General features: G+C 36.2%; 1 protein-coding gene across 3 annotated transcripts in view; it reads right to left on the bottom strand.

Moving 5' to 3' along the window:
- The window catches only part of ITSN2 (intersectin 2), a 159,671-nt gene that overhangs the window by 74,676 nt on the left and 67,372 nt on the right, over window positions 1-17,623 (bottom strand). For all 3 annotated transcript variants that reach the window (XM_082852152.1, XM_082852150.1, XM_082852151.1), the window contains exons 16-17: window positions 14,640-14,779; window positions 2,886-3,022 (exon numbers count right to left, since the gene is read on the bottom strand). In XM_082852152.1, coding sequence (XP_082708278.1) covers window positions 2,886-3,022; window positions 14,640-14,779 — 277 coding nt within the window. The remainder of the gene's footprint in view (window positions 1-2,885; window positions 3,023-14,639; window positions 14,780-17,623) is intronic.

Genomic DNA, 17,623 nt, shown 5'->3' on the forward strand with positions numbered 1-17,623 from the left:
GGGAGTATGACTAACAATTTCTCACACTCTCAAATTTCTTCCTGCCAGCCAACCTCCCAAACCCAAGAAAAAAAGTGGAAAAAAACTGTAATGGAACTGTTCAGAAAACGAATCTAAAAATTATATCTAAATTTCCTTCCCTTGTCTCCAGATTCTTCACAAGGACTGCTGTCAAACTCTTATTCCCACTATCCTAGCTAATCCCTGTTTTCAGGATTGAGTCATTGCTGTGAAAATAGGAAATGCTGCTGGACAGATTATCTACTTCTTATATTATCACTTAAAAGTCTTTTTCATTTGTTAGATTTTAGATAATAGAGCATTTTTCCTCTATAGGTCCATACTTCTGTACATGTTTCTATGACATTTGATATAGCTGCAGCTTGGTTTCTAGCTGGTCAAGATGGTCTAAGATCAGCTTAGTTGTCTTAGTATTAGAATTAATGCTCACTGGAGTTCTTCTTGCATATACTTTTTATGATCTTACTGGAGGCAGAGCAGTCACCGCTAATTAGCACCTTCTTCAAGTCTCAGCACACATTATCAGGGGCTATGAAGATTGTGACTGGATGCATCCCTAGGATTTGGGGGCATTTATGCCCCACCAAGGTGAAAGTCTTGGCTTAATTCCATATCTCTATTCCTATAATTCCTGGAGGAATTTGGAAATCCTGGATAATTCCAAAAACTGTACACCCACTCAGTCATGAACCCTTCCCCCTCATCCCCCAAATGTCTTATACTTCATACTCCTGGTTCATTATCCCACAACTAATTTCCTCTCAACCCTTTGCAAATCCTCCTACGCCCTCTATCACTTTGCAGAGTGCTTTCTCTAGCACTTTCTATAACTGACATCCAGCTCTCCTTTGAGAGGCATGCTTCTCTTGCAGTCCATAAGCAATTCCGACCAATATTCCCTTTCCCAGTTCTCAGCAACTTTCCCTGACACTCTCCCATGCCTAGGATGACCCAACCTACCTTTATTTAAATTCCCATAGCATTATAAACACCACTATCAGAGTACCTGCCACATATTTACTGGGATAAAGACTAGAGAGTTAAGAGAATAAAAAATTAAATTTTGGTAAAGTTTCTATGTGCGTGTTTGTGGATGAGAAACTGGTCCACGGCCAGAAGATGCTTCAGAAGTTGGACAAAGAGGCCACATCTACAATGTGAAAACCTGACTATTACCAATAGCTTGGGACGAGAAGGCAACATACCTGAGCAAATGGCCAAGAAATCAAGATGTAGTACTAAGACCCAGCTCTGGACCAATTCTACATGTTCTGATTTCTTCCCTCTACTAAAGCAGGATAATGTGCAAGGACAATGAATAAAATGAAAATGTGTATTACTAATACAGTCTGTTGGCCTGAAAGGAATTGTGAGCAATGATGGAGAGATATCAAGATACTTGCATGTGTAAACAGAAAATTCTTACTAGCACATGACAGTCTCCATCTCTGTCAATCAAGAAGATTATTTACTACTAATGAATGAATGAATAAAAAAAAGTTGTTTTATTTGAGGATGCTCTTCAGAAGACTTAAAATAATATTTGTGGAACATTCTGAATGTGACTAATTTATTTTGATTTATTTTGATGATTTATTTTCATGTCTGTCAATTTCTTTGACAACTACTCATTTTACTTTTTAGAAATGGACTTATTATATCTAAGGGAGAGCCCAAAATGAATAAATTCAAATAGAAAAAAAAAAGAGAAAATTCTAACACAGGGACTGCACTGCACAGTTCCCTTGTGCAATGTTAAGTGGCACAAATTAGGTGGCAAATAAAAGCCTTAATTTGAACTTTACTGTCTCCACGTCTATATTATTCTGGGATCTCTTGTTAGGGAATCACAAAAGTAGGGGTCTTAGAGTAAAGAATATTATAGCTATTTGTTTAGCTGTCTGACTCTCCTACTAGAATTATGAGAAATCTAGGGGCAAGGAGTAACCCAGAGACTACCTGCAACGTAGTCAACAGTGACCACTCAGTAAAAATGTGTTTAAGTGGTTATTCTAAAGCCATTAAGAAAAGATGCCTGCTATATGGTAATGTGTCTTTCTTGCCTTCCCAGTACTATTAGCTCTTTCATAGACATTATTGTCTACTCTTCTCCAGGGCAAAGAAATGTTGGTTTATTGATATTTGTTCACTAATTATAATAATTTCTGACACTAGAGAACTTGGGAGAAACATAGGAACATATTAGAAATAGAATCTTACCGATAGAAAAAAAAATCATGCAAAGTCTCTAAATGAATGGTTCTAAGCTTCAGATACCACAACTGTCTCACTTTTCCTTGCTATAAATGTAGGCAGTTGATATAGCTCAGATATATACAAAGAAGCCTGCATCAACATGGCATTTCTACACTCAGTATTACACTCTATAAAATTAAGTACTTGGTTTTTATGATTTTTCAGGAAACGGTCATGGATTTATTATTGAGAGAGAGAAATAATGAGTGCTTATTACCTGCAAAACATTATACTTGGTTCTTTAGTTTTATTTAATTCTGAGTTACTTATGAGGTATGCATTAATGTTTCTATTTTTCAGATGGAAAAACTGAGGTTCCAAAAGGTAAAGTGACTTAACCAAGATCATCCAGAAAGTAAGTGGTAGATCAAGAATTCTAAATCAGGTCTGACTCAAAAGTCTGTATTTTTCACTAATGGAACATAAAATTGGTTACTGTAAACTCAGTCCACAAAAGAAGGACTGAACTTCTAAAATTTAGAATCTAATTAGCATCTTAGGATAATCATTTTATTCCCCTTAATTTTTCATAGTCAAACTAAAAATATGGGCAACAAAATTAGAATTCTAATAGCAATATAGTATAATAAATTTATCAACTATATTACCTTGTAGCCTCGTCTTCTAGTTTCTTTTTCTGCATTAGCTCTAATCTTTTTCTTTCAATTTCCCTCAGCTTGTCACGTTTGATCTTATAAAGTTGTTCAAGGGCTAACTGCTGTGTATTGTAGCTTTCTCTCAGTTCCTACGGAGAAAATAAGAAGTTAACGTGGCATTGATTTAAATACTTTTGTCTTATGCAAAAATGTGGCAACTGCATTAAAAGATAAAAATCATAAAGCAAGTTTAACTAAAGTAAAAAGATTAAAAGTCTTAAAAAATCCAGATGATTGAAAAATTCTTGAAAACAGTAAGTATTTAAGGTATGTGGCCAATGAGGACAAATGCATGTTAAAATCATCTGCTTTTATATTAATTCATTTCTAAGGAACACAGAATCTTTCACAAGCTAATTCTTTGATTTGGTACTTCCTTTTCAATAAAAAAGCAATCTATTAAAAATACAGGGAAACAATTTTCTTATTCTAACATTTGAAGAGGAATTTTGCTCAGTCATATTTTTGACACATGTAGTTTAACCAAGTTACCCATAACTTTCACCCAGTAAAATAGTGAACTAAACACAGAAGCAATTATTCAATAATTATTCAATATTTATTTAATTTAAATAATAATATATTAAATAATTTAATAACTAAAAATGGAAAAGATAATGTCTACCTAAAACCATGACTAGAATGGGCCAAAATAATGAAAACTATTCCAAACAGGGATTAAAATAAACAATTGTTTACTGAGCATCTAGCTCTGTGCAAAGTGCTATAAAGGTTCACAGCGATCCAATCCAAGGCCGTCTTGACTCCCAAGTCCATAGTCCTTGTCTTCAAAGAGTTCAGTCTCAAAGTAAAGTGCCAAAATCTGGGATATAGGTAAGTGTCTTCGCAGAAACTTGTGACTATCTGTTCAGCATTTCCTTTCCCTCTTCTGCTAACTGCACCCTTCCTCCTTTTGGGAAGCTGATTTGCCCCCCAATCCCACCCTTCTATGTGGTTTTGATGAGTCTGTCAGATTGAGTGCTCCTAACTCCCACCCAAGTGTGGTCACTGGATCTAAAACAATCACAGCACCTCACCTCCCTGGCAAGAATGACTGGTTCAAAGGATGTGCACATGATCCAGGCTGGGCCACAAGCCCTTCCCGGGATTCAGATATATTGAAGAGGGGAGAAAGAAGTCTTTCCTTCACTAAACTCATTAAAATGGGATAAGGTAAACCTGGAGCTGCCCCACTTCCTAGTGAGGCCATCAGGGGTAGGAATGAAGTCAAAACAGGAAAGAGAGAAGCAAAGATTAGAGATAGAGTTGGAGAGAGAGGGAGTGCTGGGGGAACCAAATCTCCAACTTCATTCCCGTGTCTAGGAACTGCCCCGTCTACTGATTCAGTCAATGGTCTCAGTACTCTTGCAATAACCACTCTTTTCAGCTTAACTATTTTGAACTGAATTTCTTTTACTTGGAATCTATAGAATCCTGAACAAGGGAGTAGAAAAAGCCTGGGATAAGGAAGAGGAAAAAAACCCAAAAAACTCCCACAAAAACCTAAAGTAAACAAAAGAGACTTCATGGCAAAGGTGGGAGCTTCAACAACATTTAGATAGAATTTTTTGGTAGAAGATGTCTTGGGGCATCTATCTACACACAAAAACAAAACTCCAAACCACAAACAAATGAAAACAACCTAAGCTCTACTTCTTAATATTTTATAGGTAAACCCTTTTAACTTGATTAAAATGGTAGCTCTAGTCTGAGAAAACGTGGTATCCAGAGACTATGCCCAAAATGTCTAAGATCAAGACTTGCAGCTTAAGACAACAAGAATACAAATACTACATTCATAGCAAAGTTTTCACAGATCTCAGCTTCTGTAGTTCTCTTTGTTGCACCTTTCTCTAAACTCTATTGATGGGACTTCGTGGCGGTCCAGTGGTTAAGACTTCGCCTTCCAATGCAGGGGGTGCAGGTTCGATCCCTGGTCAGGGAGCTAAGATCCCACATGCCTCGCGGCCAAAAAACCAAAACGTAAAACAGAAGCAATATTGTAACAAATCAATAAAGACTTTAAAAATGGTCCACATCAAAAAAATCGTTTAAAAAAAAAACCAAACAACTCTATTGAAAAGCGGAAGGCTACAATGGTTACAATCTGTGGAGAAACAGTGTGGTTTAGTGATAAGGGCACATGGAGCACTGGTCTGGAATAAGAACGCCAAGGTCTGAATCAGGCTCTATCTGTGACTAGCTGAGTAATCTTAGGAAAGTAACTTAACAGTCTCCTCATCGTAAAATGGGGTTAATTATAGTACATGCCTCATAAACTGCTATGAGGACTGAACGGGTTAATACACATAAAGTGCTTACAATAGGGCAGGGCACATAGTAAGTCCTCAGTAAATATTAGCTATATTATTGGCTGAAGTCATAAACAGAATTATAAGTTTAAAAGGAGAGTGAAGAGGAGTCAAATTAATGTCTGATCTTAATATGGCTCTAAGGTTAGCCCTCTAACTTGTCCTTTAAAAATACTGTTCCAAGTCTTCCTTCATTAGCCCATTCCTCCAGTGTGTGAATTAACGAGCTTCCTTGTGCTCCCCAAGACGTTCTGTGCATTCCCCTATCACAGGCAGCGTCTTCTGACTATATGACTGTCTCCACTGGAGTGAGTTTCTTGACAACAGAACTGTCTTTCACCAAGGTATCCCCACCCAAGAGAGAGCCTGGTACAGTGTAGTTATTTAATTAGTATTTACTGGATGAATGAAAATACATAAACCACAGTCTATGCATATTAATACGATTTGAAGAGCACCACAGGGCTTCTCAAAAACATTTCCTCTGCCTGACTTACAATGATCCTAGAAATTCTTATCATTAGACTCACTCCTCTAAGTTACGCTTCCAGGAGGTCCTGGTTAAATCTATCAGTTAACTATCACTTTGCTGTACAGCAGAAATTAACACAACACTGTAAATCAACTATACTTCAATTAAAAAAAAAACTATCAGTTAACTGAAAAGAAGTAAACAATCTGCACTTAACGAAAAGAATTGTACTCCATCAAACGGAATAACAGATCATTCTTTTCAGGTTAAGGAAGTTCTCTTCCATTCCTAATATGCTAATAACTTTTTCATTTTTTCATCATGAATAGATGTTAAATTTTATCAAATACCTTTTCTGCATTTAGTGAGATGAGCATACTATTTTTCTCCTTTAATCTGTTTATATGGCAAATTACAGTCAGCAGTTTTACATGTCAAATCATCTTTGCACGGCTAAGATAAATCCAACTTGGTCATAATGGAGTATCCTTCTTATAAATTTCCACCTTCAATATTCACCCTTTCAATATTCAATATTCTTTAGAATTTTTGCCTCTATGCTAAATTGGTCTATAATGATCCTTTCTCATACTATTCTTATCAAATTTTGAGGTTTATGATAGTTTCATACAATAAGTTGGGAATATTCCCTCTTCTACATTTTGAAACAGATGTATAAGACTGGAGTTATTTATTCCTTCAGTAAAATTCTGGGTCTGGATTCTCTTTTAGGGAAGATTTTAAACTATGGAATTAAAATATTTTGTGACAATAGAGCTACCTAAATATTTTCTTTTTCTTGAGCCAGTTTCAGCAAATTCTGCTTTGTTCATTTCACCTACGTTTTCATATTTATGTGCAAAATTTTTCATAATAGTCCCTTCTCTTTTATTGTTTGCAATGTATTTAGTTATAGCTCTTTTTCACTCCTTTATTTTTATTTTGTCTTTAAATTAAGTCTTGCCAAAGGTTTGATAATTTTATTAATCTATAAAGAGAGTCAAATTTTGGCTTTCTTGATTCTCTGTATTAAATATCTGTGTTCTGTTTCACTAATTTCCTTCTACTTTTTTCCCTTTATTACGCTAGTCTTTTTCTAGCTTCTTGAGTTGAACACTTAGCTTATAAATTTTCATCTTTTTAACAAAAATATAGCCATTTAAGGTCAAATCCTGACTCTCTGGGTTGAATTTCTGCTTGCTACCTCTGTGCAACTTAATTTACTCCTATGTGAAATGTGAACAAATAATAGGACCTACCTCAACGGGTTAATATTAAGGATTAAATAAATTAATATAAGTAAAACATTTAGAACAGTGCCAGTCACAGATAAAGCCTTTAATAAATCCTATTATTAGTATATCTTATGAATTAGAAAATAGTTATTGACTCCTGATATGGAATATGGGGAATCTGCTCATTTACACTATCCCCCTATCTCCTCTCCATCTTCCAGTGTTTGTTATAATTTAAAAATATACTTATTCTACTATTTCATTTTCATAAACATTTGACAACATTTTGCAACGTAATTTTTCTCCAAGTTTTTATTTTGTAAACTTTCAGATCTACAAAAAATTTGACTAAGTTGAAGACGCTGATGCTTTCACCCCTAGAACTTCATCATTATTCTATGTAACTACGGTGTCAATGTCAGTACCAAACTAAAGAAATTTAATAGTGACATAATAATCTTAATACAGAATTCATATTCAAAAGAGGTTCCCTCCCAATAGTGTAAATATTGTCCTTAATAGCAGCCTTTTTTTTGGCTTCATAATCCAATCAAGGACCATACACTTCACTTCATCATTGTAAGATTTCCTCCATCTTTTATGAGATTCACATTTTTAGAGTGTGGGTTAGTCAGCTATTTTATAGATCAAACCACAATTTGAGTTTGTCTAATTATTTCCTTACACTTACACAGATGAAATATTTTTGGCAAAAATAGTATAGAAGTGATGTGTCTTAAAAAAAAAAAAAAAGAAGTGATGTGTCTTTTTCAGCGCATCATATCAGGAGACACATAATGTCAGCTTCTGCCATTTGGGTAATGTTAAATTTGACTGCTTGGTTGAGGATGGTTTACCAGTTTCTGGCCTGAGTATTTTCTTTGCTCTTCATTGCCATTTCTAGATGATTATTTCTTCTTACTCTTACAAACTCCATCTTTTTCTGAGGCTCAGAATAACATCCAGCAGTACCACCCTCCCATTCCTCTTTATTGTCATCTATGGATCACCTGGTCACCGATCCTCATTCATTCATTTTCATTATTCTTCCAGTCTTTGACATCAATGTAGATGACCCCATCAAAACCTCAACTCAGACTGATCTCCTCAAACACGGGGAGGGGGAAGTGTAAGCCTGGACGAAGTGAGAGAGTGGCATGGACATATACACACTACCAAATGTAAAACAGACAGCTAGTGGGAAGCAGCCGCATGGCACAGGGAGATCCGCTTGGTGCTTTGTGTCCACCAAGAGGGGTGGGATAGGGAGGGTGGGAGGGAGACGCAAGACGGAGAAGAAATGGGGATATATGTATAGCTGATTCACGTTGTTATACAGCAGAAACTAACACATCATTGTAAAGCAATTATACTCCAATAAAGATGTTTAAAAAAAAAAAAAAAAAAGAAAGGTAGGGATTGAAATAGTAACCTGGGAAATGTCAGTCAAGTAACAACTAAGAGCATGTGGTTTATCTGATGCTGAGTTGAAAACTGTAAGAACTGGTGTCCAGGGTGCTGATAGGACTTGGGCAGCTCTGCTAAGTCATTCTAAGTGACCAGAAACTATGAATTCAAAAGCATTCTCAATGTTCATTCTTGGGGCTAAACATATGTATTTCAGCACACTGGAGGAAAATTTTCCAAGTGAATATTATACAGATAAGAAGGCTTAATTATCCCTTGGCACTGTTCCTTTCCTGCCTCAGAATTATTGAAAAAAATACTGAAAAACACAAATAGGATTTATGCAAATGTAAGTATTTGACAACAGATCTTCTGTATAGTTTCATAAAACATAATTATAAAAAAGTATATATGGTTTAAGAAGGTTATAAAGTTTAAGAGCATCACAGTAGGAGGATTATAACTTTCTATTGTGATAAAATCCATCGACAAACACATGAAAGAATGCTCAACATCACTAATCATTAGAGAAATGCAAATCAAAACTACAATGAGATATCATCTCACACCAGTCAGAATGGCCATCATCAAAAAATCTACAAACAAATGCTGGAGAGGGTGTGGAGAAAAGGGAACACTCTTGCACTGTTGGTGGGAATGTAAATTGATACAGCCACTGTGGAGAACAGTATGGAGGTTCCTTAAAAATCTACAAATAGAACTACCATATGACCCAGCAATCCCACTACTGGGCATATACCCTGAGAAAACCATAATTCAAAAAGAGTCATGTACCATAATGTTCACTGCAGCTCTATTTACAATAGCCCGGAGATGGAAACAACCTAAGTGTCCATCATCGGATGAATGGATAAAGAAAATGTGGCACATATATACAATGGAATATTACTCAGCCATAAAAAGAGACGAAATTGAGCTATTTGTAATGAGGTGGATAGACCTAGAGTCTGTCATACAGAGTGAAGTAAGTCAGAAAGAGAGAGACAAATACCGTATGCTAACACATATATATGGAATTTAAGAAAAAAAAATGTCATGAAGAAGCTAGGGGTAAAACAAGAATAAAGACACAGACCTACTAGAGAATGGACTTGAGGATATGGGGAGGGGGAAGGGTAAGCTGTGACAAAGCGAGAGAGAGGCATGGACATATATACACTACCAAACGTAAGGTAGATAGCTAGTGGGAAGCAGCCTCATAGCACAGGGAGATCAGCTTGGTGCTTTGTGACCGCCTGGAGGGGTGGGATAGGGAGGGTGGGAGGGAGGGAGATGCAAGAGGGAAGAGATATGGGAACATATGTATATATATAATTGATTCATTTTGTTGTAAAGCAGAAACTAACACACCATTGTAAAGCAATTATACTCCAATAAAGATGTTAAAAAAAATAAAATAAATAAATAAAATAAAATCCATCGAAAATAAAACTTCTCATTTTAACTGAAAAAAGTAAAAACAAAACAACTGATCTCCTCAACAATGATTTTTTTTACTCCATTTAATCCCTCATTTGCATTATTATACCCTGAATCTTGTCATTATCACAAAGAGAACTACCACTGATCAGTATCCCATTTTCCAAACATAAGTTCTTATCCTTCAAGCTTTTCTTATATATGGTACATCCATTTCAACAAGTTTCCAACCTCACTGAGACCTCCATTCTGTTGACCCCATCATCCTCTCTTCTTTCATCAGCACCCCTTCCTCTCTTCATATCCCTTCATGTCCAGTACCTATTTCAGAGTTCATGTTTATCACAGTTACTGTGTTAAGATCTGTAGCTCCCTTGTTCCTCCCTCTCTGCCCATGTCTATTAAAACCTCAAACCCGTATGAATCTATTAACCTATGTCATCATCCTTTTCCATGCTTACACATAAACAGCTGAACTTTGGTGGGGGAAAAAAAAGACACAATTAGGCCTGCTGTTTTCAATTTAAATTCATGAACTCCAACTTCAAATAGGCATTCAACATTGCTCAGGACACCTACTGTTTTCCTCTACTAAGCTTGCACTCCCCACCCCCACTAAGATGTGTATTTCACACCTACTTTTCACTCCTGAAATTTCCCAATCTTCCATTCATTCTTTTCACTACCAGCCAATAATCTTGCCTCATTAAGCGAGACTGGAATTCCCTCATCTTTCCATCTCAAAAGCAATAAAACTTCCTGCATCTGCATCCATCTCCTTCTAGTCTAGTTTGAGTTATTCCATGTCCTCAACCACCCATGAAGACTCTTTGTAATGATCTAACTTGCTTCTGATTTTAGGTTTTGAAGCTATCAACTTCCTACTCTCTACCAACAAATTTAGCCGACTTCACACCTATCTTATCCCCATATGTTACACTGGAAGTATTCTTTTTCTCTTGTCCTTCAATCTATGCTCCAGATTATATCTTAGTCTGCTTCCTTGGGACTTTGCTCCATCAATTATCACTACTTTATACGGTCAATCTCAAGCTCTCACTTTCCTCCTCCTTCCCTTCCTCTCTCTTCTACTTTAAGTCTTGTCTTTCTTTTCTTTCTTCCTTTTTTTGAATTTAAAAAATAGCCTTTACTTAAAAGAATAAATTACATGGAATCAGAAGTTTTCCTAAAACCTGTGATACATGGTTTTCTGCTGTTTTTTGACTAATTTCTTTCTACTTTTTTCTCATAAACTCTATATACCAGTACTAACTCTAAATGCTGTATATTTTCTGACTGAGAACATTCAAAACCATTCATTCATTCAACAAGTGTGTATTGCCATACATGATGTTCCATGCACTGTTCTAGGTGCTGGGAATTCAGCAACGAAATATTTGGCTTGAGCCTGGCAATCATCTTTAAGACACTGAGATGGATAAGGTTAGTTACCTAAAAAGCTTAATTTTCTCCATTTCTATTCTCCGGTCCTAACAGAAACTATCCATTCCTCATGTATCCATAAGCTGCACAAAAAGGTGATACCACTTTCAAGGGTGGTCCTAATTATTCTTTTATTTTTCAACTTTATTAAAGTATAATTGGTAAATAAAAACTGTATATATTTAAGGTATACAATTTGCTGCTTCAATACACATATACACTGTGAAATGATCACCATAATCAAGCTAATTAACATATTCATTTCCTCATATAGTTACCATTCCCTCCTTCCCCCACCCCCCCCCCCCCCCGCTCCTTCTCTTCTTCTCCCCCCCTTTCTTTCCTTTCTTTCCTCCCTCCCTCCCTTCCTCTCTCTTTCCCTCTCCCTCTCTCCCTCCCTCCCTCCCTCCCTCCCTTCCTCTCTCTCTTTCTTTCTGTGGGAGAATGTTTAAGATACATACTCTTAACAATACTGTATTGTATAGTTGAAATTTTCTAATTATAGTCACCATGCTGTGCAGTGGGTTTCACAACTTATCCATCTTACATAACTGAAACTTTGTATCCTTTGTCATCTTTCTTAAACAAACAAAGTTTTCCTCATGCTCTCTTTTCACTCTCCTAAAGAGTTGTTTACACGCACTCCACCCCTCCTCAGCTCCCATTCATTCCTGATCTGCCGCACGCAATCCAGCCTCTGCTGGTCACTCAACTGAGATGGCACTTTCAGAAAGGTCTTCAAAGGTCTCCTTGTTGACAATTCAATGGATACTTTTCAGTACTAAGTTAACTGACTGCTCTGTATCATTTCCAATGACTACAGAAAGCCTCTTTTCTTGCTTTCTGTAACAACAGTCGGTCTCCTGACCACTCTGACAGTATAGGTTTCATTCCCTTTTACATTCCTAAATTGCCTCTGATGAAACCTCAACAAGCAGTGAAAGGTTGGAAGGCAGGAAGCAGAAGGAAGAAAGGAAAACAAGAGACAAGAATAATCTGCTAGCCTGTGGAGAATCAAATGCTAACTCGAAGAATCAGACTTCTGTGTGTGAGTACAGTCCACAAATATCATCAAACTGCACTGTATACGTGAAGAAACACTTAGGTTTACATTTCTGTGTGATCTGCAGCAAAAGTTCTAAGACCAGATAATCTGGCCATTCATGCTATAACCATAAAGGAAAGGATGATACCATCTTTCCAACTGCCCTACCTTTGCTTAGGTAACAAATGAGCTCTATTTATGTTCTCGTCTTCACTGTGTATATATATGTAATTGCCCCGTTGCCATCCATTTTAGTACTGAGTAGAATACAGTCAAAAATCGACTAGGGTCAGCAAGTGGTAAATATAAAGCAACTTTCTTTAAACTAAATTAAAATAGGAATTCATTGAATGTTTTAAATATTCTTTGTGCTATCTATATATGACAAAGTGAACTACTTGTTTATAAATATGATTTAAACATTTTTATCTGTGGTGCAAGGGTATCTAAATATGAGGCCTGATAACTAGACAAAACTAGAGCTGCACCTGCATTATTGGTTCTTTAAGATTTTTCTTAGAGAAAAATCTTATAGCAGTATTAGGAAGCAGCCTGATATATACGTGACATAACCTTGCACTAGATTTCAGAAGGTATAAGTTTTATTTTAAACAATAATTTCAGTGATATGGGTAAATAATTTAATCTCACATTCCCTTAGTTTCCCTTTTAATTGAATGAGTAATCATCCCATCAGTTAGCCCAACTCACAGGGATGTTGTACGGGAACCAGGAAATATTTCTCAGAGTCCTGGGCTCCTCATGAGAAAGGTTACTCTGGGCAACCCTAGTGATTCCTAGCATTAGACTCAAACAGGCAGTGAGACAGCAGAAGGATATTTAAGCAAGCAGAAAGAAAAATGTCTATACTGTATATGTTATTTCAAACAAGGATATTTAGATAAATGCAAAGAATAGTCTAGTTTTTTAAAAAAGAAAACAGTAAAGTAACTCAAAGACAAGGAGCTAGATATTAGAAAATAACCTTAAGTAAGAGGAAGAGGTTGTTGAGACAGCTTAGCAGAGACAAAAGGCACTGAAGAACAGAGTCATCCATATTCCCACACTGTAAGATAAGGCAGATAAAAAGCCAATTAAACTATGTACAGATTTAAAAAAAAATAATGTAGGGAAGATAACTTGGCTGGTTTGTCTGTCCATCAACGACAAATTATTTGGTTTTCTTTAATTTTTTTTTCTACAGAATATATGCTTGGGTAGAATGTATTATTTACATTATTCACCTCAAACTTCCCTTTCTTAACTGAAGCCACCATGGTTTCTTTTACCATTCTGTTTACTCTATGGTTGGTGTAACATTACTCTAAATAAGTCAGCAAAATGAAAGTCACACGAAGAGACAGAGAGCTGCCTGAAAAGCTCTGTAATACATTATGCTCTAAAAACTTCATGCTTCATTAGCAAGGGAGTAACTGAAACTAGTCCCAAATTTTAATCATATGCCATTACTCTGGTTGCTAGCTTTTAATATTTTCTTTCACGGGCATGGCTTCAGTATACAACTAACACTGAACAGAATGATAAGCATATGGTATACGTTTTGGACATCTGTTCTGCCACTGCAGCAAATAATGGATCATGAATCTACTTTTCATGCAAAATTTTTAGTGCCAAATTATGCTTTGGATTTCATTGGTTATGGCATTATTTCACAAAGGTTAATTAAATTGTAAAAAAAAAAAAAAGAACTTAGTGTGTTAAAAGAGCCTCTACAACCTGGACTATTTAAAATTTTCCATATTTCCCATTTTCAAATTTGCCTAAGATCATTCTGGCTGAGATCTAATACTGACAAATCTAATCTAATCTAATCCTAATATTAGGTAATTATTTTTTAAATGTATAGATGCGGGCTTCCCTGGTGGCGCAGTGGTTGAGAGTCCGCCTGCTAATGCAGGGGACACGGGTTCGTGCCCCGGTCCGGGAAGATCCCACATGCTGCGGAGCGGCTGGGCCTGTGAGCCATGGCCGCTGAGCCTGTGCGTCCGGAGCCTGTGCTCCACAACGGGAGAGGCCACAACAGTGAGAGGCCCGCGTACCACAAAAAAAAAAAAAAAAAGAAAAAAAAAGAAAATGTATAGATGCCAATAAAAACAGTCATCAAAAACTGGAAACTATGGTAAATTATAAGTTTATTTACACGACTCAATGTTTATAATACACAGAGAACATTAAAAACAATCCTGCAATTCTGGTATAGCTCAAATTATAAAATAAATTATGAAATGTACTACATATAACAATAATAGCTTCAGTTATTTATTCAATTAAATCACAATAAGGAAGGTAAAAGGCAGCTAACTAAAAATGAATATAATAGAAGATAAATACCTTTAGTTGATTGTTAAATGAATCCATTTCTGATAGCTTAGATGCAGTTTCTTTTTCAAGAGCATCTAATTGTTCTTTAAGTCTTTGGCATAATTCTTCCTTTTCTAATGATTTTTTATGAAGTAAACCGACTCCTAAATCTGAAATACAAACATCATACAGTTTACATTTGGTAGCAGTTCCGGTCATTACCAGTAATTAACATTTACTGTCTGGTCAAATTGGTATAACTAGAGAGCCAAAGGCTATACACACATAAGGTGGATCAACTCAAGGGAATAAACAATCAGCAGTCATTTCCCTTTTTCGGATCATATCTTGGAAGACCCTCATATGGAAATGTTATAAGCAATGGTTCTGTACTCAAAAGTACTAGAACTTGAAGTGACGCTCCACTTTGGGTAAGTTGCTTCACCAATCTGATCCGTAGGCTCTCCTATTCAATGGGCATTATATCACCCACCTCATATATGAGGTGATGATATAAAGCCATTAGTACAGAGTCTGGCCCATAGTAAATACTCAATTAATAGCACCTATTGTTAAAGTAGCTTTCTATTTATTCTCAGTGCTACCAAGAATAGGGGAATATTCACTACAAGGACTCAATAAATATTACTAACTGGATCATTCAGTGGTATTATTTTAGGAGGTAGGAACAGAGAGCTTCATTTTATGTGACCTTTTCTTACACATTTAGGCAAGGATGAAAAAACTGGATGGAAATATATGATACAGATTACATTTCAATAAATTAAGATAGCAATCTTACCATCTATTTAAATACAGCTGACCCTTGAACAACAATTGGAGGGTGGCCCTCTGCTCTGTTGAAAATCTAAGTATAACTTGCAGTTGGCCCTCAGCATACGTGGGTGCAGTTCCTCCATATCCCCAGTTCTAAGTCTTTGGATTCAACAACCACGGATCTGTGTAGTACTGTAGTATTTACTTATTGAAAAAAATCTGCACAGAAGTGGACCTGTACAGTTCAAACCCACGTTGTTCAACCGTCAACTGTACATATTTTAAAACTTTATTGTATTTTTTAAAGTACAGAAATCTAGTACAAAATTCAAATAAAATGAAGCATATAGAGTAAAGAGTAAAGAAGTCTCTCTTCATCTCAACTCCTACCCCCCTCTTAGGTACTGGATATGTGCATATTCAGCATTTCCATGGGGCTTTAATGGGATCACGCCGTCTACACTGCTTGGCAACTTGTTTTAAATTTAATAACACATCTCACCATTAAAGACATCTAGATCTAGTTCATTCTTTAAAATTGCTCCCTGGTAGTCCACATTATGGGTATTCCGTAATTTATGTAACTATTCCCTTTTTGATTGCCATTTAGGTTGTTTCTGATTTTCTACTATTAAATAAAAATGCTGCCATAAACATACTTGTATGTACATTTTAACACACACAAGGAGGTATTTTAAAAGGCTAGGAGGTGAAAGAATTGCTATGTAAAAGGATGTGCACACTTTAAATTTGGACAGAAACTGCCAAACTGCCCTTCCAAAAAGCTGTACCAGTAACAATGACACCAAATTACCTGTTTCTGCATATCCCTATCACCAGATACTATCACTCATTTTTCTTTTTTTTTTAAACATCTTTATTGGAGTATAATTGCTTTACAATGGTGTGTTAGTTTCTGCTGTATAACAAAGTGAATCAGCTATACATATATCCCCATTTCTCCTCCGTCTTGCGTCTCCCTCCCACCCTCCCTATCACACCCCTCTTGGTGGACACAAAGCACCAAGCAGATCTCCCTGTGCCATGCGGCTGCTTCCCACTAGCTATCTATTTTACATTTGGTAGTGTATATATGGCCATGCCACTCTCTCACTTCATCCCAGCTTACCCTTCCCCCTCCCCGTGTCCTCAAGTCCATTCTCTACATCTGCATCTGCGTCTTTATTCCTGTCCTGCCCCTAGGTTCTTCAGAACAATTTTTTTTTAGATTCCATATATATATGTGTTAGCATACAGTATTTGTTTTTCTCTTTCTGACTTACTTCACTCTGTATGAGACTCCGGGTCCACCCACCTCACTACAAATAACTCAATTTCATTTCTTTTTATGGCTGAGTAATATTCCATTGTATATATGTGCCACATCTTCTTTATCCATTCATCTGTTGATGGACACTTAGGTTGCTTCCATGTCCTGGCTATTGTAAATAGAGCTGCAGTGAACATTGTGGTACATGAGTCTTTTTGAATTATGGTTTTCTCAGGGTATATGCCCAGTAGTGGGATTGCTGGGTTGTATGGTAATTTTATTTTTAGTTTTTTAAGGAACCTCCATACTGTTCTCCATAGTGGCTGTATCAATTTACATTCCCACCAACAGTGCAAGAGGGTTCCCTTTTCTCCACACCCTCTCCAACATTTATTGTTTGTAGATGTTTTGATGATGGCCATTCTGACCAGTGTGAGGTGATACCTCATTGTAGTTTTGATTTGCACTTCTCTAATATTAGTGATGTTGAGCATCTTTTCATGTGTTTGTTGGCAATCTGTATGTCTTCTTTGGAGAAATGTCTATTTAGGTCTTCTGCCCATTTTTGGATTGGGTTGTTTTTTTTTTTGATATTGAGCTGCAGGAGCTGCTTGTAAATTTTGGAGATTTTATCACTCATTTTTCATTTTTGCTAACTGGCAAAAAAATTCTTATTGTCACTTTAATTTGTATTTTCTTGACAACTACTGAAATTAGATAAACATTTATTTATATGGCCATCTACTTACATTTATCAGCCATCATCTTGAACTGTCTCGTCTCAACCTTTGCTGGCTTTTTCCTCCTATTGGCTTGTCTTAGTTTCTGATTTGTAGAAGCTCTAAATTCTTGTTGTATCATACATATTTCAATTTTTTTTTTTTTTTACTGTTTATGACATCTTTCATCATGAAAAAGTTTTTCATTTTTATTTCATCAAAAACTATTTTCCTTCATAGCTCTATGT

Source organism: Leucopleurus acutus (genome assembly GCF_964270905.1).
Source record: "Leucopleurus acutus genome assembly, chromosome: 12".
NCBI lineage: Eukaryota > Metazoa > Chordata > Mammalia > Artiodactyla > Delphinidae > Leucopleurus > Leucopleurus acutus.